At 37.0% G+C, this 27,958-nt stretch overlaps 3 protein-coding genes and 1 long non-coding RNA gene across 7 annotated transcripts; 3 read left to right on the forward strand and 1 right to left on the reverse strand.

Moving 5' to 3' along the window:
• Positions 1 to 230: 230 nt before the first annotated feature.
• glyctk (glycerate kinase) lies at positions 231 to 6,164 on the reverse strand. Of its 3 annotated transcripts, XM_028002018.1 has the most exons (6): positions 5,965 to 6,164; positions 5,125 to 5,211; positions 4,317 to 4,688; positions 3,146 to 3,297; positions 2,687 to 2,862; positions 231 to 1,702 (listed from the first exon to the last, which is right to left on the reverse strand). In XM_028002018.1, exons 3-6 carry the CDS (start codon positions 4,670 to 4,672, stop codon positions 812 to 814), a joined length of 1,575 nt encoding a protein of 524 aa, XP_027857819.1. In that variant the 5' UTR covers positions 4,673 to 4,688; positions 5,125 to 5,211; positions 5,965 to 6,164; the 3' UTR covers positions 231 to 811. The 3 variants fall into 3 exon arrangements, with proteins under 3 accessions (XP_027857819.1, XP_027857820.1, XP_027857818.1); XM_028002019.1 differs by lacking the exon at positions 5,125 to 5,211; XM_028002017.1 differs by lacking the exon at positions 5,965 to 6,164 and having other exon boundaries at positions 5,125 to 5,600.
• LOC114135087 (uncharacterized) lies at positions 1,349 to 1,886 on the forward strand. Its single transcript, XR_003593538.1, has 2 exons — positions 1,349 to 1,445; positions 1,527 to 1,886. It is a non-coding gene; the product is annotated as an uncharacterized LOC114135087 (long non-coding RNA).
• Positions 6,165 to 6,254: 90 nt separating the features above from the next.
• On the forward strand, positions 6,255 to 11,374 carry wdr82 (WD repeat domain 82). Its single transcript, XM_028002024.1, has 9 exons — positions 6,255 to 6,638; positions 8,357 to 8,454; positions 8,799 to 8,865; positions 8,947 to 9,046; positions 9,211 to 9,327; positions 9,402 to 9,557; positions 9,638 to 9,707; positions 10,619 to 10,761; positions 11,238 to 11,374. Exons 1-9 carry the CDS (start codon positions 6,478 to 6,480, stop codon positions 11,265 to 11,267), a joined length of 942 nt encoding a protein of 313 aa, XP_027857825.1. The 5' UTR covers positions 6,255 to 6,477; the 3' UTR covers positions 11,268 to 11,374.
• A 638-nt stretch (positions 11,375 to 12,012) lies between these two features.
• On the forward strand, positions 12,013 to 27,148 carry twf2 (twinfilin actin binding protein 2). 2 transcript variants are annotated; one of them, XM_028002021.1, is made up of 9 exons: positions 12,013 to 12,335; positions 17,494 to 17,672; positions 19,210 to 19,305; positions 19,396 to 19,500; positions 20,019 to 20,033; positions 20,648 to 20,773; positions 20,853 to 21,003; positions 25,712 to 25,833; positions 26,528 to 27,148. In XM_028002021.1, the coding sequence occupies exons 1-9, from the start codon at positions 12,239 to 12,241 to the stop codon at positions 26,693 to 26,695; spliced, it is 1,059 nt and encodes a 352-aa protein (XP_027857822.1). In that variant the 5' UTR covers positions 12,013 to 12,238; the 3' UTR covers positions 26,696 to 27,148. The 2 variants fall into 2 exon arrangements, with proteins under 2 accessions (XP_027857822.1, XP_027857824.1); XM_028002023.1 differs by lacking the exon at positions 20,019 to 20,033.
• Positions 27,149 to 27,958: the final 810 nt, after the last annotated feature.

The following is a 27,958-nucleotide window of genomic DNA, read 5'->3' on the forward strand; positions in this document are numbered from 1 at the left end:
CTTCTGGAGGAAACCTGTTCAGTGTCTCCCTGTCCAATTTGTGATCTAAAGAGGAAATCACTGCCTATGATTATACACAGTTTGCATGCTTAGAGAACAAAGAATTGTATAAAAATATTATAAAACAAAATCAAATACACATTTCATTGAGAGTAAAATTTTACCATAATAAAAAATGTGATTTTATTTTTCAGTTGATCTTTTTAATTAAAAGAAAAAACAAATAAATCTGTAGTCATTTCATTTTTTATTGAAAAACAAGACGAGGTCATTTGATACTTTAATGTACAATCTTGCCGTCAGCTAGCACATAACATTAGAATGATTTTTACATTAAGACGGAAAACACTGACATAGACCTGCAGTTTTTGTGAAAGTTTCAAAAAATTATTTGAGGAAATGTTTCTTTTACCTTATTTTATTTCATAATTGTAGCATTATATATCAATTATTTTCATTTTGATCTTTAAAATACCAAAACTTCCACAAGTTTGTGGAATAAAATTTCCACAAACTTTATGAGATGCCCCTTTGCATCTGATGATGTAATCTGTAAATATTAAATTATGTTTGGATCAGTAACTCGGTACTTTCAGCCTTTTTACCAAATACATTTTTACTCTTATTTGAATAACTTCTTGGACGGCTACTTGTTGTAGTAGTGCTACTCTTACTTGAGTACAATTTTTGGATACTCTACTCACCTCTGCCTACCATGAGTGTCAAATATAAAAATAGAAAACCCTAAAAAGCCTTTCATGTCTACTGACCTGATGATCTACTCATTATTTTGCCCTGTTTAGCCTGTGTGTTAACTAATTTTAATGGGAATAGGTGGGATAAGCAGCACATGAACATCCATGACATTAGTGCAGGTCAGGCCAGGCACCAGCAGACGCTCTCCGCCTGACAGACGGGAAAAGAAAGTGTAGGAGTCATTATTACTGAGGAAGCCATCGATGTCTAACCCCTGGGCTTGGGCTTCGTCATACAGCCCCGCATCAGTGACGGCCCCCGCAGCCTCCGTGGGTCCGTCCTGACCATCGGTGCCGCCGCTCAGAAACACGGGCCCCTGCGGCGGGAGCTCCAGGCCTTTCAGTTCCAGTCCCACTCGGAGAGCCAGCTCCTGGTTTCGACCTCCTCGTCCTTTGCCCGTTAGCTCCACAGTGGGCTCTCCTCCAGCTAACACACATGTGGCGCCCCACCCCTCGGCGCGCCCCTCACCCAACACCTGCATGGTTCGGCACAGGTCCCAGCTCTCCACGCCGACCTCCGGTCCGAGCCTCAGCACTTCGGCTGCGATCTCCGGAGACGGTTCCTCCTGGGAACAGGCGAACCGGGCCAGCAGGCCGTACAGCCTGGAGACGAGCCTCACGTCGCCGCAGACTCCCGGTGAAAGCACAACAGGACGGAAACCCAGTTCTCGAACTCGCCGGCCAGCGCAGGTGAGCGCAACGGTATTGGAGCCAATCACAGCATTGAGAGCCTCTCCAGGTGAATCCGAGTGCTTGTTACTGTCTTTCCAGCGGGGACCCTGTCTCGCAAGGACCTGCGTGACTGAAGCTGGCATGGAGCTGAGAAGTTTGTGTCGTTCAAGGATGGATAAAACCTCCTCCGGCCACACCTCGCACGTCACTGTTGGGCCGCTTGCTATCAAATCAAGAGGGTCCCCAATCACGTCAGACAGTATGAGTGAAACCACCTTTGATGAAATGATGGGAAAATCAGAAATATGCTCTTCTTTTAATAAGCAAACATTGTTAAAGGGGCAGTATTATGTGTTTTTCAGTCACACTTAGTTACGTTTTACAGCACAATGAAGTTACTATGCTACCTTCAGTTGTTATAAAAATGCATATGACTTAAAAATAGAGGTTCAGTGATTGCAGCTTTCTTTTCGATCACAGAAAAAAAAGCCTGACCTGCCGATTCTGATTTTGGGCGATACAGATTTTTTTTGTCTGAATTGTTGCTAAATAGAGCAATAAAATTAACAGTGTGGTGACTATGGTTAACTGCAGGCATGACCTGCTGTCAGTCAAACCTCTACAGAAGAGGACAGTGGTTGATGTATAAACCTTTGCCAAGGTAGATAAGATCTGTGGATAAAATCAGCTTCACATGTAAGTATCGACTGATCACCAATTTCCCAAAGCAATCAAGCCAATTTATTGGTGCACCCCTACTTAAAAGAAATTTGACTTTGTAATTTAGTGCCTTAAAATTGGGTCTCTGTCTCTTTAAAAACTCCTGCACTTTCTGAAATTCCGCCTTCAGGAAGCCATCACAACATCGCTCCTCTCTTAACATAGAGCAACATTTTAACCAGCGTTTCACTGAGAAGCAGCTCCTACAATGAGCTCAGCAGATGATCCAGCAGGTGTTTGCTAGTGGCTGCTGGCTAATCTGAAGGAGCTTGGTGGGGGGGAACTTTGGCTCAGAGGAGGAGGAGCTGAGTCTCGAAGGCGGGGCTAGGTCCACCAGGTGTTTTGCAGAGCTGAATGGTTGTCATGGAGATTAAAGAATTTCTCAAACATGAATGAAAGAATCAAGTCAACACGTCTCCAGGTATGTTTTTGATGAGGGAATAACATTATAACACGATGTGAAACTCAAAAAAAGTAGATTTTACATAATACTATCCCTTTAAACAACTGCTGTGACTTACCTGTGCGGGGCGACTTACCTGTGCGGGGTGAGCGTGGTGTGCAAGCCCTCCACCCTTCAACAAAGAGAGCGCTCGACGAACTTTGTTGAGCTCTTGGATGGTCGCGCCAGCAGCTGCAAGTCTGCGAGTTACATCAAGCTTTTCCTGCAGTGAGATTGGAGGTACTGGTGCTGGTAGCAGAGCAGAGCCTCCACCTAGATGGAAACAAACCCGCACATTTGGCTAATAATATGGCTATTAACCAAGCAGATTTGTAATCATTATTGATGAAGTTGCTTTGTGAACTGTATGCTGGTTTGTAGTGTGATTGGTTTACTTCCTTAGCATTTTCTTTGCTATAACCTGGTACCACAAATCTCTTCTCTCTCTTCTTTTAAAAAAATACTGAAATGTTGTACATTGTCTGTGTGTAAATAAATAAACAGTAAACAGGGTAGAAATCGGTGGGACTATTTAAAAAGAAATCATGCGTTTTACCTGATATTAGTACAAGCAGTAAATCTTTTTCTGTCAATTCAGTAGCTAACTGCTTGATGCCTTCGGCCGCCTTCAGAGAGTCGTCATCAGGTAGGTTGTGTTTGGCTCCCTCCATGACTTTGATCCGACTGTCTGCTTTTAGCAACAAATGGCTGTGATGGATAAAACGCACAAAATGTCACATATATCCATATTGTTTGTGATATTTTAGATAGTTTTCAGAAATTAGATAAACATTCCTTGAAATTGTTCACACTTTTTAACACAAAGTGGCAAATGATTGCAAAAGGTAAAAGTTAGCATAACCGAAGTGATTGGACTTTTTCAATCTGTACTCCTAAACTTTGGATTAGTTTAATGTACGGAATGCTGAGACTGTCGAGACTCAAGACCCATTTTTATTCATTGGTGTTTGATTCAAACAAAAATGAATCAAACGACAAGAGTTTGAGTTTCTTTTATAATGTGAGTTTGTATATAATTTGCATTTTTGCTTAAATTTCTTTTCTTGTTCTTAGTATTGTAATCTTACTTCATTCTATTGAATTGTACAGCAACTTGGTCAACATTTGTTGTTTTATAAATAAACTGACATTGTCATAAGAAGATTGTCTTTATTCCATGATCTCTTGATTTTCAGCTCTGACCAGCTTTCCTGTCCCTGATGAAAAAAATGTAGTCCCACAGCATGATGCTGTCAACGCCATGTTTCATGGTGGGAATGGTGAGTTTAGTGTGTAGTTCAGTGCTAGTTTTTCATCTTTAATCTTTCCTTTGTAGGCCTAAAAAGTTTTATTTTGGTTTCACCTGACCAGATCATGCGTGAAAAACTGCAAACTACATTTTTCATGTTTCTCCATAATGGCTTTCTTCTTAACTCTCTTCCATAAAAGTTGGATTTGCAGATTGCACAACTGATAGCTGTCTTCATGAGCTGTGGATTCCTGCATCTCCTCCAGAGTTTCAGAGAAACTCCAGAGGCTTTCACAGAAAAGCTGGACTTATACTGAGATTTAATTACAAACAGGTGATCATAAATTATTTATTTATTAAGTTCCTGACTGGATTCAGTTGAATTGAAAATTAAGTTGGTGGTTGTTACAAATAATAACAAAAAAAACTAGCCAGAATATTTTTGTGATGCACTATGGCTCCTGCATCATTTGCTCACCTTTTTCCATGCTGTTGTAACGTCTGCTGCATCCCATGCGGCACGCTGATGACTCCTCTAACTAGATGATCGCCCAGAATCCTCTCTACCTCTGCAGCCATTCCCAGAACCGCTTTCCCAAAGCCCACCAGGTGCATGTTGTGACTGAGTGTGAATCTGCGTCCGTCAATAACGACCGAGTCGCCGTTCCGCTCTATGCTCTGCCGCACCACAGTGTCCGGCTGCACAGCTTCCACTGCGGCTCTGAAGGTTTCCCGCGCCCCTGAGTCCATGGACATGTTGCAGAACGTGGGGTTTCTTCTTCCCAGGAGGGCCAGAAAAGGTTGAGACCGGAACAAGGACAGGATGCGGGCCATTGCCACCTCAGCAGGTCTGAGGAATCGATACAGCAAGATGTGTAGAGTTAGAAAAGCATGTCAAATTAGGAAGGTGAGACTTGCATAATGCTATTAAATGTCTTTCATTTAAAACCTTCTGAAAACTACATGCACACAAAGTGTTATAGTAGTGTTATTTGTAAAAATGTACATCAGCTTAAAATGATCCATTACTGTAAACATTCCAATGCTTCCAAAGACCTTCATACAAATTTAAAGCAAATTTTCACAGTCAAGATGTGCAACATGCTGTTTGGACTTACACAAAAAACATTTCAAATGTTTATCTGACAATTTAGTTTAGAAGGTATAGATAAAATGCATGTACATTTACTACCTTAAATAGTTTTTTAAATGAACAAAAATTAAATATTGTGCACTGTGCACCAGCTACTGTGACTCTCTTCAAATCTGGTTTTAAGTCTGCCTACCTGTGTGGATGGTTTAGGACGATTGGAGCCTGCAGATTCCTGCAGCAGCCAGTTGTGTGTGTTCCAGTTCAGCAGCAAAGCAAAAATCTGACCAAACAGTGACTGGAGTTGTTTAAACTCCGTTTAATGATTAATTTAGAGGGATCACTGCCCCGGTGAGCATGCATTTCAGCTCTCTGTTTATCTCATCTTTACTGACACTGCTTAAAATTTCTACCATATAGAAGGAGATTTAAGTGAATGTGGCTTTATTTATTCTATCTTGTATCAATCAATAAGACTGGTGGTGGAGGTGTAATGGTGTGGGGGATATTTTCTTAACACACTTTGGATACCTTTGACAAATTGTTTAAAGACCAATGCTTACCCAAAGCCAAATTGTTTTCCTGAACATTACAACAACTTCCCTGTTTGTCTTTTGAAAAAAAATTTCAGCCATCTTGTTGAAAGTCGGCCTTCTGTCACCTGAAGAACATTTCCAGATCTAGAGAAACTCATCCATGCATTCATCTTCAGTTGCATTGATTACTGCAACAGCGTCTTCACAGGTCTGCTATACAAATACAATCTGATTGATTGATTGTATTTGTATTTAATTAAAAAATTAAAGACAAAAGAAGGTCCAGCTCAGTATGAGCAAAATGTATTGTCAGTGGGTGTATATAGTACAGACCAGGCATACGAATATTAATAATAAAATTAAAGGTCCCGAAAAGTGATCCTCATTATGAATACACATGTAATTAAATCTACTTATTTTTACAATTATAATTCTGAACGATTACATTATTTTTATACGATAATGCACAACCAACCAAAACAGTAATATGTAGTTCATACCTTGAACTTTCCCTTTTGCGGGGTCAAAAGTCCTCCAGGAACTTTCTTCATCATGTGTTTATTTTGCGGCGGGAGTAAAATTTAGAGACAGACAGAAAACAAATCTTTGTTCTTATATGTGACAGGAAGCGCTGCTAGTGAACACACAACCTGGCAACTATTTGAGACATTTAAAACTAAGCAGGAAAACCGCATCAAACCCTGCTGCTTGTGCTGTTTATGGCATCACGAAAATCTCGCGATAAGACATCATTTTGGGCCACTGCGCGGTCACGTGATGATTTGTGCGTCACTGACGTGTCGAAGGCGTTGAGCTTTCGTACCGTCTGCTGTGGACTCAAACTACCCCAGGCGGGATTTGGTTGCCGTTTTTGGGGACTTTATTTTCCCAATAACAACTTTTTCTTGCACCGCTTTTGTTTATATATCTCCACAAATCACCGTAACTGTGACCCTTGAGTGGTTCTAAAGCGGGGCGAGGGCCAGCTCCCCCTCAGACACAGACAGGCCACCATGAAGCTAACGGACAATGTGCTCCGGAGCTTTCGGGTTGCTAAAGTGTTCCGAGAAAACTCGGACAAAATTAACTGCTTCGACTTTTGCTCCAACGGAGAGGCAATCATTTCCAGCAGCGACGACGACTCCTTAGTGTTGTACGACTGCCAGGAGGGAAAGTAAGAGCTGCTCCTCTTGTTTTTTATGTTAGCTTTATGCTAAGCTAATGGCTGAGGCCTGCTGCGGTGCTTAGAGCGATGCAGCATGAAATTAAAAATAAACGAGTCTGCCGGTTAAAACTGGACCAGTATTGTGTTTTTTTAAAGCCTGTGTGCCATCAAATATTCAGTTTCATATTCATCAAGCAAAACACTTGTATGAATATTATTACTGTTAAACTAAGTGGGAGGGGATGGCTAAATTGAGAAAATGCGCTTTAATTTCACCTAATATTTCTAGAGTTTTTAACAAGTCGCATAATTAAGACGACAAACTGGTGCTGTATCAAGTGAGCGTTGTATAGTTCGATCTTAAATATTTAAGCTGTTCTGCCGCCATTTCTCCTTTTGGTTAAACGGGGCTAGAATATTTAAAGTGGGGAAATTCAGTTGTCACAGCAGCAAGTTGAGGATAAGTGGGAACATGCATACAGGAAGGTAAAGGAAAGTTTATAACATAAGAAAAATAATACTATGATAATAATGGTAAACTCAGATTAACAGAAATGTACAGTTGACTATCTTTATTTGGAGCAGAAAATATACATTTGCATAGATATTTGTTATAAAAAAATATTATTTGCAGGAAGTAAAAAAAATGCAAACAGGGATGTTCAAATATGATCAACAATGTTATTTGAAATTAGAAAAACTGCAAATAACAGCAACCGTATAAGACTTGTTGAAGCTGTGATGTTTATAAAGTCTGCTGGAAGGAAGGATCTGTGATGACGCTCATTTGTGCACTAATGATGCAGAACATGTCACTGAAGGAGCTCTCCATTTAGTGTTGAATTGGGAGTTTTTTAATGGATATCTGTCAATTTTATTGTGACTTAAATTAGATTTAATTGTGAATACCAACTTGTTTGTTTGGAAGGATAAAAGTTTTTGCATTTTTGTATTACAATCACAAGTGTTATCTGAATTTTAGAAAATTTAGAACCACAGTTAGAGATGCATAGAAACCTCTTGAAAGAAAGGTAGCGCTGAAAGAAAGACAACTTACAATTTTTGATAAACATCTACAATAGGGAAAATGATGTAATTTCTGAAGAACAATCATTTTACTCCTTTTTGATTATTTTGAAATAAAAACATATTTTTTTGGAAAAGAGGATCCATTTTCTTCTATGCGATTTTTGACATCTGGGGAATATTAGTAAAGAGAAAATTTGACAAACTTACTAAAAGAAATAGATCTAGAAGTCTATTACTGGTATATTTAGTATCACTATGTTGTGGAATGTCAATGCAATTGTTTCACAAAAAACTGGCACTGCTAAAACCAGCATTTCTTTTTAAATGTATATTTTAAAACATTAGTTGGTTCGTTATCACTTTTAGCCAAAGTTAGTAAGAGTCCTGGAGGAAGGTCCAAAGAGACTAACAGAGTAGCGCATCATCGCGACCTGGAAGAAAAAGGATTCAGTGCTTTGCAAAATTATTTACAAGAGTGTAAATAATGACACAATAAAAATCAAGTGTAGTGGGTTTTTTTTTAGTCCCCTTATCTGTTAGAAATCTGAATCATTTCAAGATGAGTTTCAGTAAAAAGTAGCAAACATTGACCTTGGAAGGTTTCTAAATTATTGTAGAATTATTATTTGTATTATTAAGTGTGCTTCTGTTGATTAATTTCCTCTAATTTATTGTTTTTTTTATCCCATTTATGACAGACCCAAAAGAACTCTCTACAGTAAAAAGTATGGCGTGGATCTGATCAGGTATACGCATGCTGCAAACACAGTGGTCTACAGTTCCAACAAAATCGATGGTATGTATTCAGAAGATGTATGTTTAAATGCATGCCATTTTGATTTTAATTTCTGTTTTGTCGCATAATTTACTGCTGCCTTGGCTCAGGTGATGATTTGTGTTGCGTAGCTGCTCGCCGCGCTGCTCGCTGTAGCCTGAGGTAGTTGTTTGTACAGTTTGAGGGTCTGTGATTCTACCCCATACAGGAGCTAACTGTACAAGTGACTGCCTTGCCTACGGTTGAGTGCAATCTTCAGACGAGCTTTGGATTGATTTTTTTTTTCTCTTTTCTTTTCTATTATGCATGAAATAATCGTTTATTTTGGTATGTTGGTGCCACTTATTTTGTTCTTTGTCTTTAAGACACTATCCGGTATTTGTCTCTTCATGACAACAAATATATCCGGTATTTTCCTGGACACAACAAAAGGTGAGTGCTGTCCTCGTGTTTCCGCGATTGGTTCAATGTTTCTGTGTTTTCATGATTCCTCTTCCTGTGTGTTTTCATCAGAGTGACGTCTCTGTCCATGTCTCCTGTGGATGACACGTTTATTTCCGGCTCATTAGACAAAACGATCAGGTTGTGGGATCTGCGCTCACCGAACTGCCAGGTAGGCATCTAGTTTTACTCATTTGTTAGAAGTAGTTTGACACTTGTGCTGTAAAAATTAAACCTTCCTAACAAATTGAATTTGGAGTTGGTTTGTTCTCTGTAGTCTTGCACCACGAGTTTAGAAAATTAATGCTGTATTTGCTGCTATTTTTGCATTTTTAGGGTTTGATGCACCTGCAGGGGAAGCCTGTTTGCTCATTTGATCCAGAGGGTCTCATTTTTGCAGCTGGCATAAATTCAGAGATGGTTAAACTTTATGATCTGCGCTCATTTGATAAGGTATGGAAGGAGGTCTGACGCTCGACTAATTAAATTGATCCAAAAAGAACTAAATCGATCTCTCTTGCCAACAGGGTCCGTTTGCAACTTTCAAGCTTCAGTACGATCGGACATGTGAGTGGACTGGACTCAAGTTTAGCAATGATGGAAAACTCATCCTTCTTTCAACCAACGGCGGGGCGCTTCGCATTTTGGACGCTTTTAAAGGGGCGGTGCTGCATTCTTTCGGGGTAAAGATGGAGTCACTGCAAAATGGAGAATAAATATTTGGTAAAAAATAAAACTGAGGGTTTATATTTTCTATCCACAGGGCTACAACAACAGTAAAGGCGTAACCTTAGAGGCTTCTTTCACTCCTGATTCTCAGTTTGTGATGATTGGTGAGTTTGGATAAGCGTGTTTTTATGTGTCACTTTATCTGTGATTAAATTAACAGTTCAGCAAAAAGAACATTTAATTTATTTGGAATAAGGATGGAAGTGTTTTCAGCTGAAGCACAGACCAGATTTCAGCTCACATGATACAAAATATAATTTTAACTGTTTTTTTGGATCTAAGGCTTTATTAAAATCCTACAGCTGCTCTGAGAACAGGCAGGATGGTTGTTGTTTAATTTAGAGACGCACCAATATCTGGGGAAATTTCTTTCATTGTAAACATGAAGTAACTCAAAAATAAAATTGAGCAAATGTTAACTAAAAGATGAAAATTAATTACAGGTTCCTTGATAAATGTGCCAGTAGCTGAAGAAGATATTATAAGGTTGATTATGAAAACGAATTCTGTATTTTTAGTAGGGCTGCATTCAATAATTACTTGGTTACTGATTATTCTGATGTTTGATTGATTAATTAGATGAAGAAGTGGCATATTCTATTTTGGATTTAACCACTTATTAAAAAGACATTCTAAAATAAAAATTTTATTGCCTACAATGCAATAAAACAGCATTCCTTTAGCATACGCTTGATAATTTGCAGCTAAAAAATACCTCTAACAACATTTTATTGTATTGTTGCAATATAATAGTACAAAGAATGGCTTTAATGCAATATTTGGTAGGCTAAGGTATTTACTGTGCAATTCATTAAAATTTTGCTTGCCAATGCTGTATTTCGGTAGAATTGTAGACTCACTGTCCCACATGGACACTGTCTGCACCTGATCCCAGTCATGTCAGAGATCAGGGAGCGTAGCGATGCTGGTTAACCAGAGTTACTTTCATTATTTCAGTAATCTGCTTTTTATTACTGAATGTGAATGTTTACCTCCAACATTTGATGTGTTTTAGGCTCTGAAGATGGAAAGATCCATGTGTGGAATGCTGAAAGCGGGATGAAGGTGGCGTTATTAGACGGGAAGCACACAGGCCCAATTACCTGTCTGCAGTTCAATCCAAAGTTCATGACCTTTGCCAGTGCCTGCTCCAACATGGTGAGTTTAAGACAAAGAAAACGTTGCCTCAGGCTTGACAAAGACATTTCTTTGAGAAATAAGCTTAGCTATTAGATAAACTGATGAATTATTAAAAATAGCAAACATTATATCATTACATTTTACTAATGTTTGTGCATTTCTTGATTTAATTTGTCTATATATGAGGTGCTTTTTAAAGATTTTGTTTAGATTCTGTAAAAATGAAAACATGAAACAATCAAAAAAAGAGAAAAACGCAACTTTAAACATTAATTGAATGTTTAAAGTTGCAAAAAGATTAAGATAAAAGTACAGGAATCAGATCACCTGATTTCACATCTGAATGCTTTTTCTACTAAAACAGAATTTAAGTCCAATTTGTAATAAAATATTTAAGAGATTTTCTGCCTCTCTGTGTAGAATGAACAGTCAAATATGTAAACGGTAATGGCTGAAGTGACTTAAATGTGATTGTTGTGAATTTAATCTTTCAGGCTTTCTGGTTGCCGACCATTGATGACTGAGGAGTAGGAGCAGCAGCTGACCAGCAGGGGGCAGTGTGAATGTCACAAAATCAAATTGTAAATAATCAGTTGTAGGAATAAAACATGTTTGGTTTTTTATATTTCTATTTAACATTAAATTGTTTCCTTTGTAAAAAAAAAAAAATAGTTTTGACTTTTTTTTTTAATTGTGCCAATTTATATTTCTTTTTGGGTCTTTGGTATTTTTGAAATTAGTGTACAAAGGTTAAAATAACATAGTTCCATGTATTTTAGAGCATCTGGGAAGGAAATACATTTTTAGGTTCAAATTATAAGTGATGATTTGTTAATAGGATTGAATTTAATTTAAAGTGTGGTTTAAAAGTGTTTTCTTTGTAAGGTTAGAGCTATAGTTATGTTAAAACCCAGTATGACCTGATTTTTATTGGAGCATAAACATCTTACACAATCTGTTGACCATCAGAATCATCTCATGTGGAAATATTTGAGTCAGGGATAGTTTCCTTAAAGTCACTTTGGTTACATTAACTCATCAAACACTAAATATAATTGAAAAGCCGGTATCTAACCCCGTTCTCAGCCCAGGCTGGTCACTCATTATTAAATATTGGCTGGCCTTTGGGTTTACATCACCACAGTTTTGGGTCTCTGGCTCTTCACAGGCCAGCACCCCTGGCTGGACAGTCAGAGATGGAGCTAAATTTGGTAGAGAGGTGATCAGGTTCCACCTCTGTCCACATGACACTGTCCCAGTTACTTGAGCAGTGTCCCGTCTCATTCCGTCACACTTTGAGTCCAGATACACAGACACGCTCTGCAGTCTTGCATCAAAGAAGGACGACTCTTCATACTTCATCCTAATTTGGACTGATTGTTGTGGTTCGGTGGAGTTCCTGGTTCTGCTTCGTCTTAAACCATCCTCGCCTCCCTCCTTGAACACCCCCGCGCGCTGTTACCCCCGGCGGGAGGAAGACTCAACTTGACCCGCCATGTTTCTCGCGCTGGTCGTGACGCCGGAGCTGCGGCAGTTCCTGGCCAGGGCAAGAGGCGGAGCGGCGCGCCTCATCAAAGTCTGCATCCAGGACGGTGAGTGACCCAGAGCAGGGTGTCCGCGCATCCTTAAAAAACCCTTAAAGGGACGCAACAAACAGAAAAGAATATGATAATCAGCGGCCTTAAGTTGTTTTAAATGATACGCAGTTGGAACTTTTCTGTGTGGCAAACGTTGCGCGCGCTGACATCTATGGCGGCGGTTGGTAACCAGCTGCTAATGTAGCCTAGCTAGCTTACATCCATAACGGTTAAGTGCAAATGTATCACCGTTTGGCTGTCACTTCACTGTACTCGATAATCCCCTGTATTTATAGTCTTTTTCTGTTTGAAATTTAATTCAAGCTGGCCTCAAAAAGTCTTAAATTTTACTTGCTGACATCGGATACCCCGCAGTGGACAAGCCGGTCCTCTGGATCAGTTTGGTTGTACAGTTGGCACAGATTATTTGAACCTTGACTTAAATAAACCTTCAGGGACAAAGCCTGAGTGTGTACAAAAACGTTTTTTAAGTTCACAAAACTAAACCAGTGCTTCACAGAAAAAAATATTAGTACAGTTTTTATATTCCTCTATTTTTAGTGGAATTGTTAGAATTTGGTTATAAATGTAGCTTGATCTACTTTTATTTTTGCATTAGATCATTTCAAATCTTGGAAATAATTTAACTTCTCAATAAAATCTGGTAAAATGACCATAGGTTTTTACCAAAGAAATGTAGACATTATATATTGACTACTTCAATATATTTTTACTCAAGTAGAAGTAAAAAGTAGCTGTCCAAGAAATTAGTCAAGAGTCAAAAAGTATTTGGTTAAAAGGCTGTCAAGTAATGACTAACTGACCAAAACATCAATAATTTAATATTTTAAAATTGCATAATCAAATGTACCAAAATATAAGGTTATGTGGAAATTTTGGTATTTTAAAGACCAAAATTAAAATAATTAGGAATAATTTAAAAAAACAATTCCTTTCAATAAAACTAACAAAATCTACATGTGTGTCTGGTGATGTTTTGGTTAAAACAAGCTTGTATTATAAGTATTCAGAAATTTCATTCAAGTAAGAGCAACAATAGTTACTCAGGTTAAACTAAAGAGTAACAAAAAATACTTGGAAAAGTAATTTTTTCCCAAAACATTACCCAAGTAAATGTAATTGAATAAATGTAACTAGTTATGAGCTAACTCTGAAAATGACATTTTTAAATATCTTAGAAAACAGCTGATTCTCTCTGACTCAAATGAAATTGGCTCCAAACTATTTTCAGTTTTCATGGCTTGACCTCCCTCAAGCAACAGAGCTTGTGTTGAAAGCATTTAAGTTCCCTGGTATTCACAGCAATGACTAGGCGAGAAAAAAAAAGGAAAGTAGGGGAAAAGTTAGTCTTGTCCTCGGGAAAATGAAAACCAGAGCAGCTGTCGTCTGAAAGCTGCTTTGCTTTCAGACGACAGAAAAGCTGGATGAAGCAATAGCTTTCTAGGCAACTGTTTATTCCCGAGGTGTTTACATCATGTTTTTGTGTGGACCCAATGTCACGCTGTAATATGATTCATGTCAGATGCAATGTGGGAAGTTTTTGGGGCTATCTTTGTGAACAGAAGAGATCACTTGAAATATTTGGTCACATATTTATAGGGTTGAGGTCAGACAGCGTAGTGACAGAGAAGGGCTGGTGCTTCAATCTGATACTTTGACGGAAAGCTTTCGTGTACTGGTATTTATGGGCATACAGTTCTTTGCTAAAGTATACAAACCCCCAATAAAATGTATTCTGTTGGGATTTTATATGATAGACTAAGGTAAAATAGAAGGACTTTTATGAATTAAAAATTTACATTTGTGTGAATTTGTGCTCAGTCCTCTAAAGAAGTACTTTGTAAAACTTCTGGGGCTGCACATCTAGAGACATTTTCACCCAATCTTTGGAAAACAGCTCAGACCGATTGGATGGAGAGCATCTAGGAACATCGGTTTTCAAGACTTTCATAGATTTTCAGCAGGATTACAATCTACACTTTGACTAGACCAAAGGGCTGCAACTTTCACAATCCAAAGAGCCATTTTGCCCTCATTTAAGCTACATAAAACTTACTTAGAGAGACAAATGTTATATGACCTGTTGAAAAACCTCAACTTATAATTTTTGATAAGTGTCTACCTTAAGAAGCTTGTGATTTTTAAAAGAATTTGCTATTTGTTGGTCAATTTGCAGTTATGAAAAACAGAATTTTAATTGATAAAACTGCTGTCTGATATGTTTAAAGCTCATAACCTAATCCTGCTTTAAAGTTATTCATATCTTCCTCCCTGACATCTCCAGTATGTTCCCTTGTGTTCATTATGCTGTTTGTTCACTGATGCTCTCTGAAATTATACATAATTTTATTAAACTAAAATTAAAAGTACAATATTAATTTTAATTTAATACATAAATTAAAATTATGCATTTTAATTTGTGTATTAAAATACATAAATATTGTACTTTACTATAAATGTGACTTCTAAATGACATTTACTGGATTTCATTTAGAAATATTTCAGCACAGGAGGCTATCTCGTCTTTTAACTTCACAGTTATGTACCAATTTGTGTTGGTCCCTCATAAAATCTCAATAAGATACATTGTGGTTTGTAGTTTTAAAGTGAAAACTGTAGTGGGGAAAGAGTTAAGACATTTTAATAGCAGTGTCATAAACACTTTGATAATGACACAATAAAAACTGCTAATATGTGGGAGAATATCCAGGGGCGCAATTAGTAGGACAGAGAAAATGTGCATACATTACTTACTGACTCACTTTATAATTAAAACCATATTATAATATTCATGTGCCAGTTCAATGTATTGGGATAAAGTGCCAACAAATAAATTATATTACATAGACAAAATGTTTACAAACTAACTCAAAACAAGAAAATCTACGGATAATAATATTAATAATGACAATAATTTTAAAATTGAAAAAAGAAAAAAAATATAGAATTTTATTTATCTTGTATTTATTTATTTAGTGGGTTTTTGTCTTTATGATTCTCTGGGGGAGGGGAGGTGAACATTTTTCACAAAGGGGCCATGGCCCCCTCATGTCCTCCTCTTGGGGGCGCCACTGGGATATCAAATTAATGCTGTTTAGGCTGCATCCTGATATTTAGTTTTCAGTTCAGGTGCCACTAAATATAACATTTTAAAGCACGGATGATGCTTCAGGAGTTTCCCGAATGATTCAAACATGAATATTAAAGTTGGACAGTACCAGTACTGAAAACAGAACCCTACACCCGGATGATCGGCTTAAATCTACCCCAGTGCACTTTGCTCTCTCGGGTCATCGCTCGGCTATTTGAACCAACACTTGACGCGCTCTGCCTGTTCCAGTGTCAAAGATAAAACAAGATCTCTGCATCTGATAGCATCACCCTGAGATTCCTATTCACCGAGCTGACACCTCACAAAAACATTTAAGTGAGAAAGCAGTCAGTAGTTAGGTTCATACTTGTTTAGACGCATAAAGACAGCAGAGAATGGCTGATGGAAAGTATGTGCTTGCAGAGCTGGAATGTGTTGCAGCTCAGAATAGAAACTTGCCCCAAGAGAGTGGAAGGGGAAAATCCCCCTGTACCCAACAAAGGACACCAGACTCCAGGTTTCTGTCTGTGTTTCACACAAAATAACCCAGCTGGATTTTTTTAACTCCAAACCTAATCTTATTTTCTTTTATCATAGCAGCCAACGTTTTCAGATTTTACTCAGGAAGGCTGTGCAGTAGATATCTGGGGAACAAATACATGTTTCTGTTAGTTTAATCTGTTAATTTTGCTTTCACAACCTTCCAGGTCAGTCAAGCAGTTCATTTTAGGAGAATTTACCTAATCCTCTAGATTAGGGGTTGGCAACCATTTTGGCCCTCAAATAAAGGTTGTGTCACATGACCTTTTGAAAAAGTACAAAGCCTGTCACAATAAGCAGTTAATTAATCCCTTGATAAATTAAAATGAGCTCCATAATTTCCATTTTGATTACATTATAATCCAGTTTATTATTGGTTTTATTTTAGATATTTAAAATATCTTTCAGTCTCAGTGTTTATTTTATTTATTTATTTATTTTTTACAAATTTAAAGTTTATTGGTCTTTGAGAGGGCAAACTTGTATTATTATGTTGGCATCATTATATTACTTGAAAATTGTCTCAAAATTACAATATTATTGTTATTGTTCCTTTGTCATTGTGCAAGAAAGCGCAACAAAATAAAAAAAAAATAGCAACTCTCAAAGGCAGTGCAAATAAATAAGTATATTTAAATAATCATGAAAAGAAAATAGTAGAAGTGCGCAGAAACCTCAGGGTTTGGGTGAATTAGCGGTGTTCATGTAAACAACATCTGTTGGGTAGAAATAGTTTTTTAGTCTTTATTCCTCTGAAGCACCTTTTATTATCATTTATCAATAATTACTGGAACAATTTATCATCCAGCAAAATTCGCTGTGGTGACAAACAGAGTCACAGTTTTATCACTATTTTTTTTACCTTTTAAGATAAAGAAAATAGTAAAACTTTATTCTATGGATGGTCAATATTTGTGGACACTTAAAAAAGCCTCTAATTTCCAATATAATTACAAGAAAAACAGATCTAAATAGATACTGTTTGTAATTTTTGTGTAATTCTGTGAAAAAAAAAAACAAAAAAAAAACTGCTAAAACTTGTATTTGCTATTATATCTTAAAAACATTTCTAGCTAAAGTTTTTGAGGGCCATTGTGGGAGCTCTAAAGAGCCACTTGTGGCCCCTGAATCACATTTTGAACACCCCTGTTCTCAAGGGTTTGAGATGTAAAAAAAGAAAATTGAAAAATAATTTTGATTTTTTTAATTATAGTCTCACAACATCAAAAATAGATTATGTATTGCACAGAAATGTATTAAATATGAAGCATTTTATTTGCTTTAAAACAAAAATATTTTGAGTATTAAGTTTTAATAGTTTGTCTGTTTCTCTATTTCCTTCCTAAAATTATTTCTCTAATTACTTAATTAGATTCAGTTGTAAAGGAAACACATTTAAAATCATCCTGGTTATTCTAATCTCTCTCCATGTTTATTGCTGATGTGAAATCTAGATGTGGCGGCTCTATGTGTTACACTAGAGAGGCTCTGGTATGTGATGAGTACTGGTCTGATTTTCAGAGCAGCTGGTGTTGGGAGCCTACAGAGAGCCACAGCAGCACTGGGACCAGGACTATGACCACTTCCTGCTTCCTCTCCTGGACGACCAGGAGCCCTGCTACATCCTGTACCGGCTCGACTCCCAGAATGCTTTGGGCTACGAGTGGATTTTCATCTCCTGGTCTCCTGACCAGTCTCCAGTAAGGGAAAAGAAAAACATGTTGCTAATGGCAACAAAACTTTAGGGAGACACACCAACCCCAAAAATTTTATCTGAAACTCTATATTAACTCCGTTTTATTTTAATTTAAATTCAGCCGAAGTAATCACATTTTTGTGCTTTGTTAAGACCTTTGTGCATGTTTAGTTTTGTAACCAGTTGAAACATTTGTTTAGATTATTATATAAAAAGACAAAACAACTGTTTGAAATCAAACTACATTTCTTGTGTGAGATCATCAAAACTATGTTTGCTAAATGCCAGAATAATGAGAAACATAACTTTTAAGATTTTTTTTGTTGCTCTCTTCAAATTAAATAAAAAATTAATAAGTTGAGATGTCAGGATGAGAGCTGTGGAGCAATTCTGGTTCAGCTTTGGAAACAATTCCCAGATGTCTGAAGTTGCCATGTTGATTCACATGGTGTTTGCAGAAGCGTAAGCAGTATGGGAACGTCCAGCCATCATCGAGTTTAGGAAGGAGAAGGGTTCTGGGACTTAGAGATAAACGCGTTTTAATGTGAAATATGCATCACAATCCCAACACAAATGCAAAACAAGATGCTAACAATGCTAAAGTTGATCACACAGTGTCAGTATTCTCATTGAAACATATTCTGTACCAACATAGGCTGAAAGGCCACTCAGAGAGGAAGAAGCAAGCACTCCAAAAGCTTCATAAAAATCTAGCTTAAATGCACTGCAGAACAACTTCAGATTTTGGACGCGTCCTACAGACCGAACAAACTAGTCTGTGATCTTCGTTACATTTGAAGAAAAATGGGTGAAAGTTGCACTTGCAATACTGAATACACCATCATAACTGCTAAAGCTGTAGTATGTAACTTTAAAAAGAATGTTTTTAACATATTCATCGTTAAAATCATCATTATGTCATGACAGTTTAATATGAGACCGGCAATCTGCAAAACAAGATCTAACTCCTCTCTGATCTATTAAAGCCACTATTGCTGTCTGATGAAATGCTCTTATCCTGGTTAAAAACAGGAGGAGCATGTTAGTGTTGTCAATCAATCTCGTGTATACACACACTTAATGGCTGAGAAACAACTTACTGTTCTGGGAAAATATGTTATCAGTGGCCATACGAACTAGCCTTAGCATTCATGGCCGGCTCTGGTGTGGTGAACCGGCTGTAGCTTAGCTAAGAGTAAGGCGGAGGGTGTGAGCAGCACATACATGAGAATGATTGACAGTGCTAAGACCCCCCTTCTTGCTCTGACTGGTTGTTTATGACAGTTGTATATTTCTCCACATAGTACTGGGAGAAGGCTGAGGAGCTAACATGTTTTCACAGATTATCTGCCTTATATGATGGTGTCACGACAAAATGACAGTTTTAACAAATATGCCAAACTTTATAAAAGTTACATCCTGCAGCTTTAATTGTTTAATTGGTGAAAGAATGAAACAATTAACAAAAATGTACAAATTGACCGCTGTGACCTACATGAAGGAAGGATTTTGATCAATGAATTCATGTCTGCTGTTTGAAGGTGAAGCAGAAGATGTTGTACGCCGCCACTCGTGCTACAGTGAAAAAAGAGTTTGGCGGCGGCCACTTGAAGTACGAGATATTTGGCACCACTGAGGTTGAAAACCTTTTAAATTCACCACTACTTTCACGATGTGTCTGCATTTTAATGTTTAATGCCGATCTCGTTCTTGCTTTGCTGCTGCAGGAGGACGTCTGCTTGCAGGGTTACCAGCATTACGTGTCGTCCTGCTTGGGTCCGGCTCCGCTCACGCTAGCTGAGCAGGAGCTGCAGAGGATCAAAATCACAGAGGTGAGAAGTTAGCCTGTCCGCCGCTGTGCCGTCTTCCCTGCACATAGCTTGGAAATGGGTAGTTTATTACAAACATGGTTTTCCACAGTTCATTTATGTTTTAACAAGGGATGGGAATATATTTTCACTTAGGACCAGGTTTTTTTGAATCGCTTTATTCACTTAATAAATTAAATCTCCATTTAAAAACTATATTTTTGTATTTCTGTGGACATAAAAAAACACAGAAATACACAGGAAAAACAACCATTCACACAATAATATAATTTAGAGAAACCAAATCATGTTTTTGGATTGTGGGAGGAAGCCGGAGTACCCTGAGAAAACATGCCAGGATTCAACTTTTTTTTCTCTCTACTTATTCAGCATGTTTTTCTGATATTAAAGTTGATCTGAAACATTTAAGTGAAACAAAAACATTACAAATGTTTACAAATAAGGCCAATTTTCTTCCCACATAATTTTATGTCTCCAGTTTTTCTTGAAAAGGTAATTCTGTGTTGTGATTTTTTTTCCAGGGCCGGGTAAAACAGGTATGTTCATTAATTGTTACTATATCTCTATGCTTCAGTGCAGGGTGTCCAAACTTTTTGTCACATGGGCCAAAATCATTGAGTTGAAAGACCTCAAGGGCTAAAAATATTTATATTTTTACACACTTAACAATAAACTGAAGATGCAATACTTGAATTAAACAAATAAAGTAGTGGATCTGCTGCTAGAAAAGGATTTGTAAATTATTCAAAATCCAAAACTTAAAAATGGTTCTGCAGATTTGCCTTATTAAAAGTATTTTGCTAATTTTCTAGGCATCAATCTTGATGAATAAAATCAGGATTTAGGTCACTCTTTCTATGAAAATGCTTGGTGTATTTAGCAAAGCAAATCATTTGTATTAAAGCCAAGATTTTACTTGTTTGTGATAATTTTGCCCAGATAAAGATATAAAGTATCAATCTATATCAAATACTGAAGGCCCAAATTTGTATCTTTCAGGGGCCGTAAATGGCCCCCGGGCCACACTTTGGACACCCCCACTTTATTGGCTCTGAATATTGGGAAATAGAAAGTTTTACCATTCCTTCAACACTTTGAGTCTCTAAAAGGTATTTCACATATCCTGTCAATGCTGTGCTGCCCCCTGCAGGTGAAGACAGAAATCAGCGTGGAGAGCAAACACCAGACACTTCAGGGCCTCGCTTTTCCTCTGCAGGAGTCAGCCAAAAGAAGCCTACACCTGCTGGCCCAGAGGCGCATCAACTATGTACAGCTGGTGAGCAGGAAGAGCTGTGTCTCTGAACCAACAATCAAAGAGCCGCTTAGCTTCTTGTTGTTTATTCTGGTGTTTTCAGAGGCTGGATGTGGAAAAGGAGACGATAGAACTGGTCCACGCCAACCCGACAGAAACTCGTGATTTACCCCGCAGGGTTCCCAAAGACACTCCCAGATATCACTTCTTCCTTTACAAGCACTCCCATGAAGGAGATTACCTGGAATCTGTTGGTACGCTCCTGATCACTGTACCGTAATAATCCTGTTTTTGCCATTGTGCTCCAACCCAACATTTGCACGAACTCAGTCTGAGTTATTTTCCTCTCATCACTTTGCGACAATGTGAAGAAATGTTTAGTTAACTCATTCATTTTGAAAGTAAAAGCGTAGTTTGCTATGTTTCAAATATTTAAGTGAGAAAAAACGGTTGTGACTCCACACTGTGGATCTGAAACGGTGCACACCCCTTTCACATGCAACGATCTTTAATTTAAAGAAAAAATAAGGTAATTCAAAAGCTTTTTCTGTTTAATGTAACATGAATGTTGTGTAACAACAAAAAAAGCTGTTATAAATTTGTTTGCACAAGTGTGCACAGCTTTAAACTGCAGCTTTTTTTTGGGTAAGTTCATCAGAATCCCACACTTTGACTTCGTAATATATTCCTAATCTACTTTAGTAAAGCTCTTCAAATCTGTCAGATTGAGAGAACATCTCTGGTTCACAGCCTTCTTCAAGTGACCACAGATGTGGTTTTTAACTCTTACAGGGTCATTCTGACGTCTTTGTTTTGTTTGTTACCTGGATCTACAGTATGTTTGCTGTGATGCTCAAAAATTAAATAAAAATAAAGGTATTTCCAGCCTTTTCCACTATAATAACACAAAATCCAAGCATTTTTGGTTTAGTTTCTATTGCAAATATCTTATTACACTCATAATAAGACAAAACTAACTCAGAAGTAACTTTTCAGCAAGATATATCAGGAGCTTGTTATTGATGTAAAAGTTTTACTTTCACTACCAAATTATTTCACTTAAAACAGTTGGTATAGGTAAAATAATCTGTCAAGTACCCAGTACTTTGTAAGATTTAGAAACTTGACTTAAGTAAATAATTCCTTAATATCGATGAAAAACTTCTAGTTACATTGATAAATTATTTCACTTAAAACGAGACATTTTTCCCCGACAATGTGAAGAAATGTTTATAAGTGAGATATTTTGAAAGTAAAACTAGTACTTTTTCATCAATATTAAGAAATTATTGGCTCAAAACAAGCTCCTAAATCTCACTGAAAACTTACTTGTAAGTTAATATTATCTTATTTTAAGCAAACTAAGACATCTGCTCCAAAAACTAAACACTTTGCAATATTTTGTGTTTTTGCAGTGTAGCAGGAGGTTTAGGGTAAAAGCTGACTTCCCCTTGACAGAATCTGATGTAAAGTAATCCCACAGTATGATGCTGCAACCTCCATGTTTCACTTGTGTCCTGTTGTTGCCATTGTTTTGGTTCCAAACACACTTTCTGGAGTCACAGCTTTCATCAGGGAGCAGCTCGTTCTCACAGAGACGTTGGCCAGGTCTGGATGTTTTCTTCCTGTTGTGCAGCTTCACTCCTACGTCAACAAAACGTAGAAAACGCAGACGACAGTTTTCACATGAAGATCTCGGCCAGCAGATCCTTACAGCGTCTGCTGGCTTGTTGGCCAGCTTCACTCTTTTCATCAATTACAGAGAAACATCGAGTCTCTGAAATGTCATGGTTGCCGCGTGTTTTGAATTATTTGCATCCTTCTGCTGAGTGATATATTTGTGCAATGAAATCCTTTTGACATTCAGTAACCTCTCTGCAAATGATGGCTTTAGCTAAAGTATGCAAATCAGCAATTTCCAGGAAAATCCCACTAGGACACCAGAACTTGATTTCCATTTAGTCAGATTCTCTGCAAGTGAAGGCAGGAATGAAATCAAGAAGCCTGAACGCTGGATTCAAAACTATTTGTTTAAAGTTGCATGCATATCCCACCTTTTCCTGGTATCAGGAAAACATAACATTTTAAAAGCGGCCTACTTTAAGAGTCCAAAGTAAAACGAACCCTTGAGTAAAAACTTTTTCCACAGAGTGACAAATATCCTGTGCGATTTAACTAAAACTAATTTGTAAATGTGTCATAAAAAGCAGCAGAGCATAAATGCACAAACTCCTAACTTGTTCTTGCTTGAAACATATTTTGATACAATGAGCGTATTCAGGCGTCCTGAGTTCACATCTGCCATTAATTATGGAGAATCTGATTAAGTGGAAATAAAGTTCAGCTGTGGTCCGAGACGTATTTACTCAATTTACTTCCTTCAGTCGAAGCCAAAGCTTGCAAGGAGATCAAAATGCTTCCTTTGTACAAAAACCAGCAGCATTAAATGCGACACAGAGATGATAGTTAACGATAAGTGGAGAAAATATGGGACGGCTGTGACTTTACAAAAACTGAACGTTTCTCCTAAACGGATGAAAAGAAGAAGCTGCAGGAATTTCTGCAAAGTGTTTTAGACGTGAAAACTCTCTACTGTGTTTATGTGGGTTACAAGATAAAATTATTTTCTTCCAAAGAAAACCTTAATCTGGTTAAAACCTCCTAAAACCCTGCATGAAAATGTTTATTTATTTTTTCAAAGATTCCAGTTAGTCTGTGGCATAGTATCATTATAACAACATTATACTTTTACAAACATTATAGACAAAAAGACATAATAAAATACCTTAAAACACATAAAACAAAAATTAAAATCAACAGACTCAATTTTTACATTTTAAAAACACATTTAAACAGATTAAGAAAACAAACGGTAACAATCTTCACCCATTTCATCAATTCAGTGCTATTTTATGAATTATTATAGATTTTTAAATGCTCTTTTTAAATTTTAATGTGTTATGGTCTGATGAAACCACACCAGAACCCTTCCACAGTTAAATATGGTAGAGGCAGCATCATGATCTGGGGCTACTTTTCTCCAGATGAAGCTAAACTTCTCAGTTTTCTGCAAAAAAAAAAATCTTACCAAGTATTATTTCCAGTACCAGATTTTTGTCACTTATGACAAGACATTATTCAAATGTTTTAAGTGGAAAAAAATCTGCCAGTGAAACTAGTACTTTTTTAATTAGTGTTTATTATTGACTTAAACCAACATATTCGGATAGATTTGGAGAACCTTTGCAAAGCAGAGCAGGCAAATATTTCCAAATCAAGTCTTTTTTAACAAGTGGTTAGTTCAAGAGTGTGCATACTTATCCAAGTAGATTATTATTCTTATTATTATTTTTATTTAAAAGATTTGTTAGTTTTTTTTATGATGCAGAATAAGGACAACACTAATGAAAAAATAGATACAATTAAGAGAATAAAGTCATAAGAACACAGCTTTGATCTAGTAATAATATGAATTTATTCTCAAAATATTTTCATTTTATTCCATTTTATTTATATGACAACTTTATTCTCATATTATTTCGACTTTATTCTCGTAACATTATAACTTTATTCTTGTAATTTTATTTTTTCTGTTTGTCTTAGTATGGCCCTAATTTGTGTTGTGGTTTCTCACTTTAAATTTGCACGACAAATGCCACGTTACACATGGAAAAGTTTTGAAATTACTTGTAACGGCTTAATCATTCTACATCCCAAAAAGCGTGATTGTAACAGGCTGTGAACATTTTCTAAAGCCACTGCTGATGTGTACATACATCAATTAGGATTAACTGTGGTTTTACTGAGGTGAAATACTTCGCTACGCCGCCACACTCTTTACGAGAAGCCTTTCAATCCAGCGGCGGCTTTCTGAATGAGTCTTAAACTCATTTCTTTCCCGTAAACATCTACGATTGAAATCCATAGGGTCAAAAGGTCAATGATTCTGGTCATTCAGGATGAGTTTTCAATTTTCTCTGGATTTTCTAAACGCTTCATCGCCTCTACTATACAATTTAGATGCTTAAACTAGTTCTATTTTTTCACCCTTTTGTCCTTAAATGCTTTAACCCTGGCCCTTCTGAGCCTGAAGCTGATTAGTGGTTAGATGTGTTTATTCTGCTGCATTTTTCTGCTGTTTTAGATCCATGTTCCAACTTTTTCTGCCCAATTAAAAATGACCTTTCTGAGATTCCACACTTCATATGTAATTTTTAATTTAAAAGTTAAAAAAATTAAATAGAAAAGGTTAAAGTATTATCTAGTTTTCATCATATTTCACAGAGCGCCAACATTTCTGGATATTGAAACGATAAGAACCCACAGACATTGTGCAACACATTTATAGTATTCCACCAATCTGATTTACATATTTATTATTCTAAGTAAGTGTAGCTTAAATGCACAAAAAATACATAAAAGAACTTAAGGGTGACCTATTATACTTTCTAGAACAGGTCATGATAGATCTGCGGGCTTTAAAATACATGTTCACTATATATTTTGCAAAAAATGATTCTTAGATAATGAGATTTTAGTCTCATTAATTAATTTGAACTCCTTTATTTACTTATATTTAATTTCCCTTTGGGATTAATAAAGTATTTTTGAACTGAATTTGAATTGAAGCAGTAAATTCAGTTGACCAAATGCGCTGGAGTTCCACTTTGGTTGCTAGGTAGCGGGGCTTGGTCGACTGTGGTTGCTAGGTAACTGCGCAGTGCCCATAGAATGTGCCTTAATCAGGAGGTTTTCGAAACGGGTAATTTTCCAAGCACTAGAAAACATTAGTTTCTTACCAGAAAACGACTTTGTGGTTTTTTATAACAGCTTGAACTATTTTTAGAGGCAGTAGAAACCCAAATGGAAGAATAAAAACATGCCAAAAGATGAATTTTACATAAAAAGTTCCTTCCAGAAGTGTGTATTTCTGAGTGTTTTGATGCTCTCCGCTCTCTGCAGTGTTCATATACTCCATGCCAGGATACAGCTGCAGCATTAAGGAGCGGATGCTGTATTCCAGCTGCAAAAGTCGACTACTGGAGGACATGGAGAGGGATTACCGCTTGGAAATAGCCAAAAAGGTAGCAGATGGACAAACCGGCGAGGGGGGTGGATGGGCCACAACATTAGATAACATTGTTTTACATGCAGATTCATTACTTGGCGCATGCTGTGTACGTTTCTTCCACGCACACGGCAAAAACACTAACTAAATCTTACCAAGATATTTATAGTGCAAACACCTCGGTACACTGGAAATAAGACAAAAGGGACAAGTAACTTTTCATATCAGAGCTGGTTTGAAATGAATAATTCTTAAATATTGGATTTCCACAAAAAAATTATTTCACTTAAAACATTGGGAAAATGTCTTATAAGTGGAACTAGTACATTTTTGGAAATCAATATTAATGAAGTATTGACTTAAAACAAGCTCTTATGTCTTACTGAAATGCTACTTGTTAGTTTTGTCTATATTTAAGAGTACTAAGATAGTTGCATCAGAAAAAACACTTAGATTTTGTGTGTTTTTGCAGTGTGGTGAGCGTTTCTGTCTTAAAAACACTAAAACAGTAGCTGCATTTTGAAGCTTAGACATCTGGCTTTATTTAAACTCATTGCCAGAAATAAACAGGTGACAGATAATCAAAAACTTACTCAACCAGACGATGATTTATTTATGTCAAAGTTATGTACTTGTAGTGGATTATAATGAATTATAGAAGGTCAAAGTTGCATTCTGAATCATGAATGTTCTGTGTTTTTGTGGTGCAGTTGGAGATTGAAGATGGAGACGAGCTGACGGAGGAATTTCTGTACAACGAGGTCCATCCTAAGCAGTACGCTCACAAGCAGGCCTTTGCAAAGCCCCGGGGCCCAGCAGGAAAACGGGGACATAAGCGTCTTATTAAGGGGGCAGGAGAGGCCATTCAGGACAGCTAGAGGCAGATAATAATGAAAATATAGAGTATCTTATTGTAGCATTTTCAGGCCTTCCTTCCTGTTTCTCCAAATAGCGAGAACAAAATTTGTTTGGGATGCGCCGTTTAATTTCCTTTGGTCTTTGTGATAATGTTTTACAGACAAATTGTCACTCGCACGAGACAATCGGCTCCTGAGGATTTGTGATTTGCAAAATGTTAAATTCAATGTTTGCATCGACATTTAGGAGAAATGAACAATACCATTTTGTTTACACAGTGGTGTCGGGTATTTTTTGTTAAGATTTCAGCATTTTTATTGTCTGCAGGTATCCAACATGTTTATTAAATACTCAGTATGTTGACCTGTTAATGTTAGAGTCTGGACATTTAGTTAAAAGGGAATTAAAGCAGACCAGCAGTCTGATTGTCTACAGTCAGACTGTGAGAGGTTTGCACTTCTCGTGAACATTTATTGATGCACTTGAACTCTTCTTTTCCAGCTAGAGGCAGATAATAATGTAAACAAAGAGTATCTTATAGTAGCTTCTCCAGACTAGCAGCAATTAGTAAACACTTGAGAACTTATCATACTTAGTCCAGCGCTCCTAATATCAGCTTTAAACGGCATAATATAGGAGCACTGTTGTGCTGAAGGTGGAGTGTTGGAAAGAGCAGGAGCTTCTTAAAGAGACAGAGGCTCAATTTCAAGGTGTTACATTTCTTTTTAAGCCATGTTTGATATATACAGCATTTTTATACCAACAGTTATTGAATTGTGCAATAAAGATGCATAATACCAACCCCTTGAGGAGAAGCAAAGTGCTTCTTGGGGAAAAGTTTTCTGAGAAACAAAGATATAAATATTTGGCCACAATAAAACTGGGAATGTTTGGAGGAAGATAAAGCTTTCAAATCTAACAGAACTGTGCCAAACACTGAGGGGCTGGAGCGGTACCGATAAAATCAAATTGATCGTGAAACAGAAAAAATCTGGTCCTATTAAGCATCTAGAATCCTCCAAACTTCATTTGAATAAAAATCAGAAATATTAAACGATATTTCCATTTCTGCTAAGAAAAGTGATGAAATATCTACAACTTGCTACAGGAAAGTCTGCAGGCCTGATGAAAATATTCACTGATTTCTGATTATTTTTGCATCTAGATCATCTTGTGGCCACTGCAAACATTTTCCTCTCATTAATCATTTTTTAAAGCACACAAATGCCACATTTTAAACTCTCTCACATTAATTTCAAGATTGATGGCGAGTAATTCAGTCT

The sequence above is a fragment of the Xiphophorus couchianus genome, chromosome 20 (genome assembly GCF_001444195.1).
Source record: "Xiphophorus couchianus chromosome 20, X_couchianus-1.0, whole genome shotgun sequence".
In the NCBI taxonomy this organism is placed as follows: Eukaryota; Metazoa; Chordata; class Actinopteri; order Cyprinodontiformes; family Poeciliidae; genus Xiphophorus; species Xiphophorus couchianus.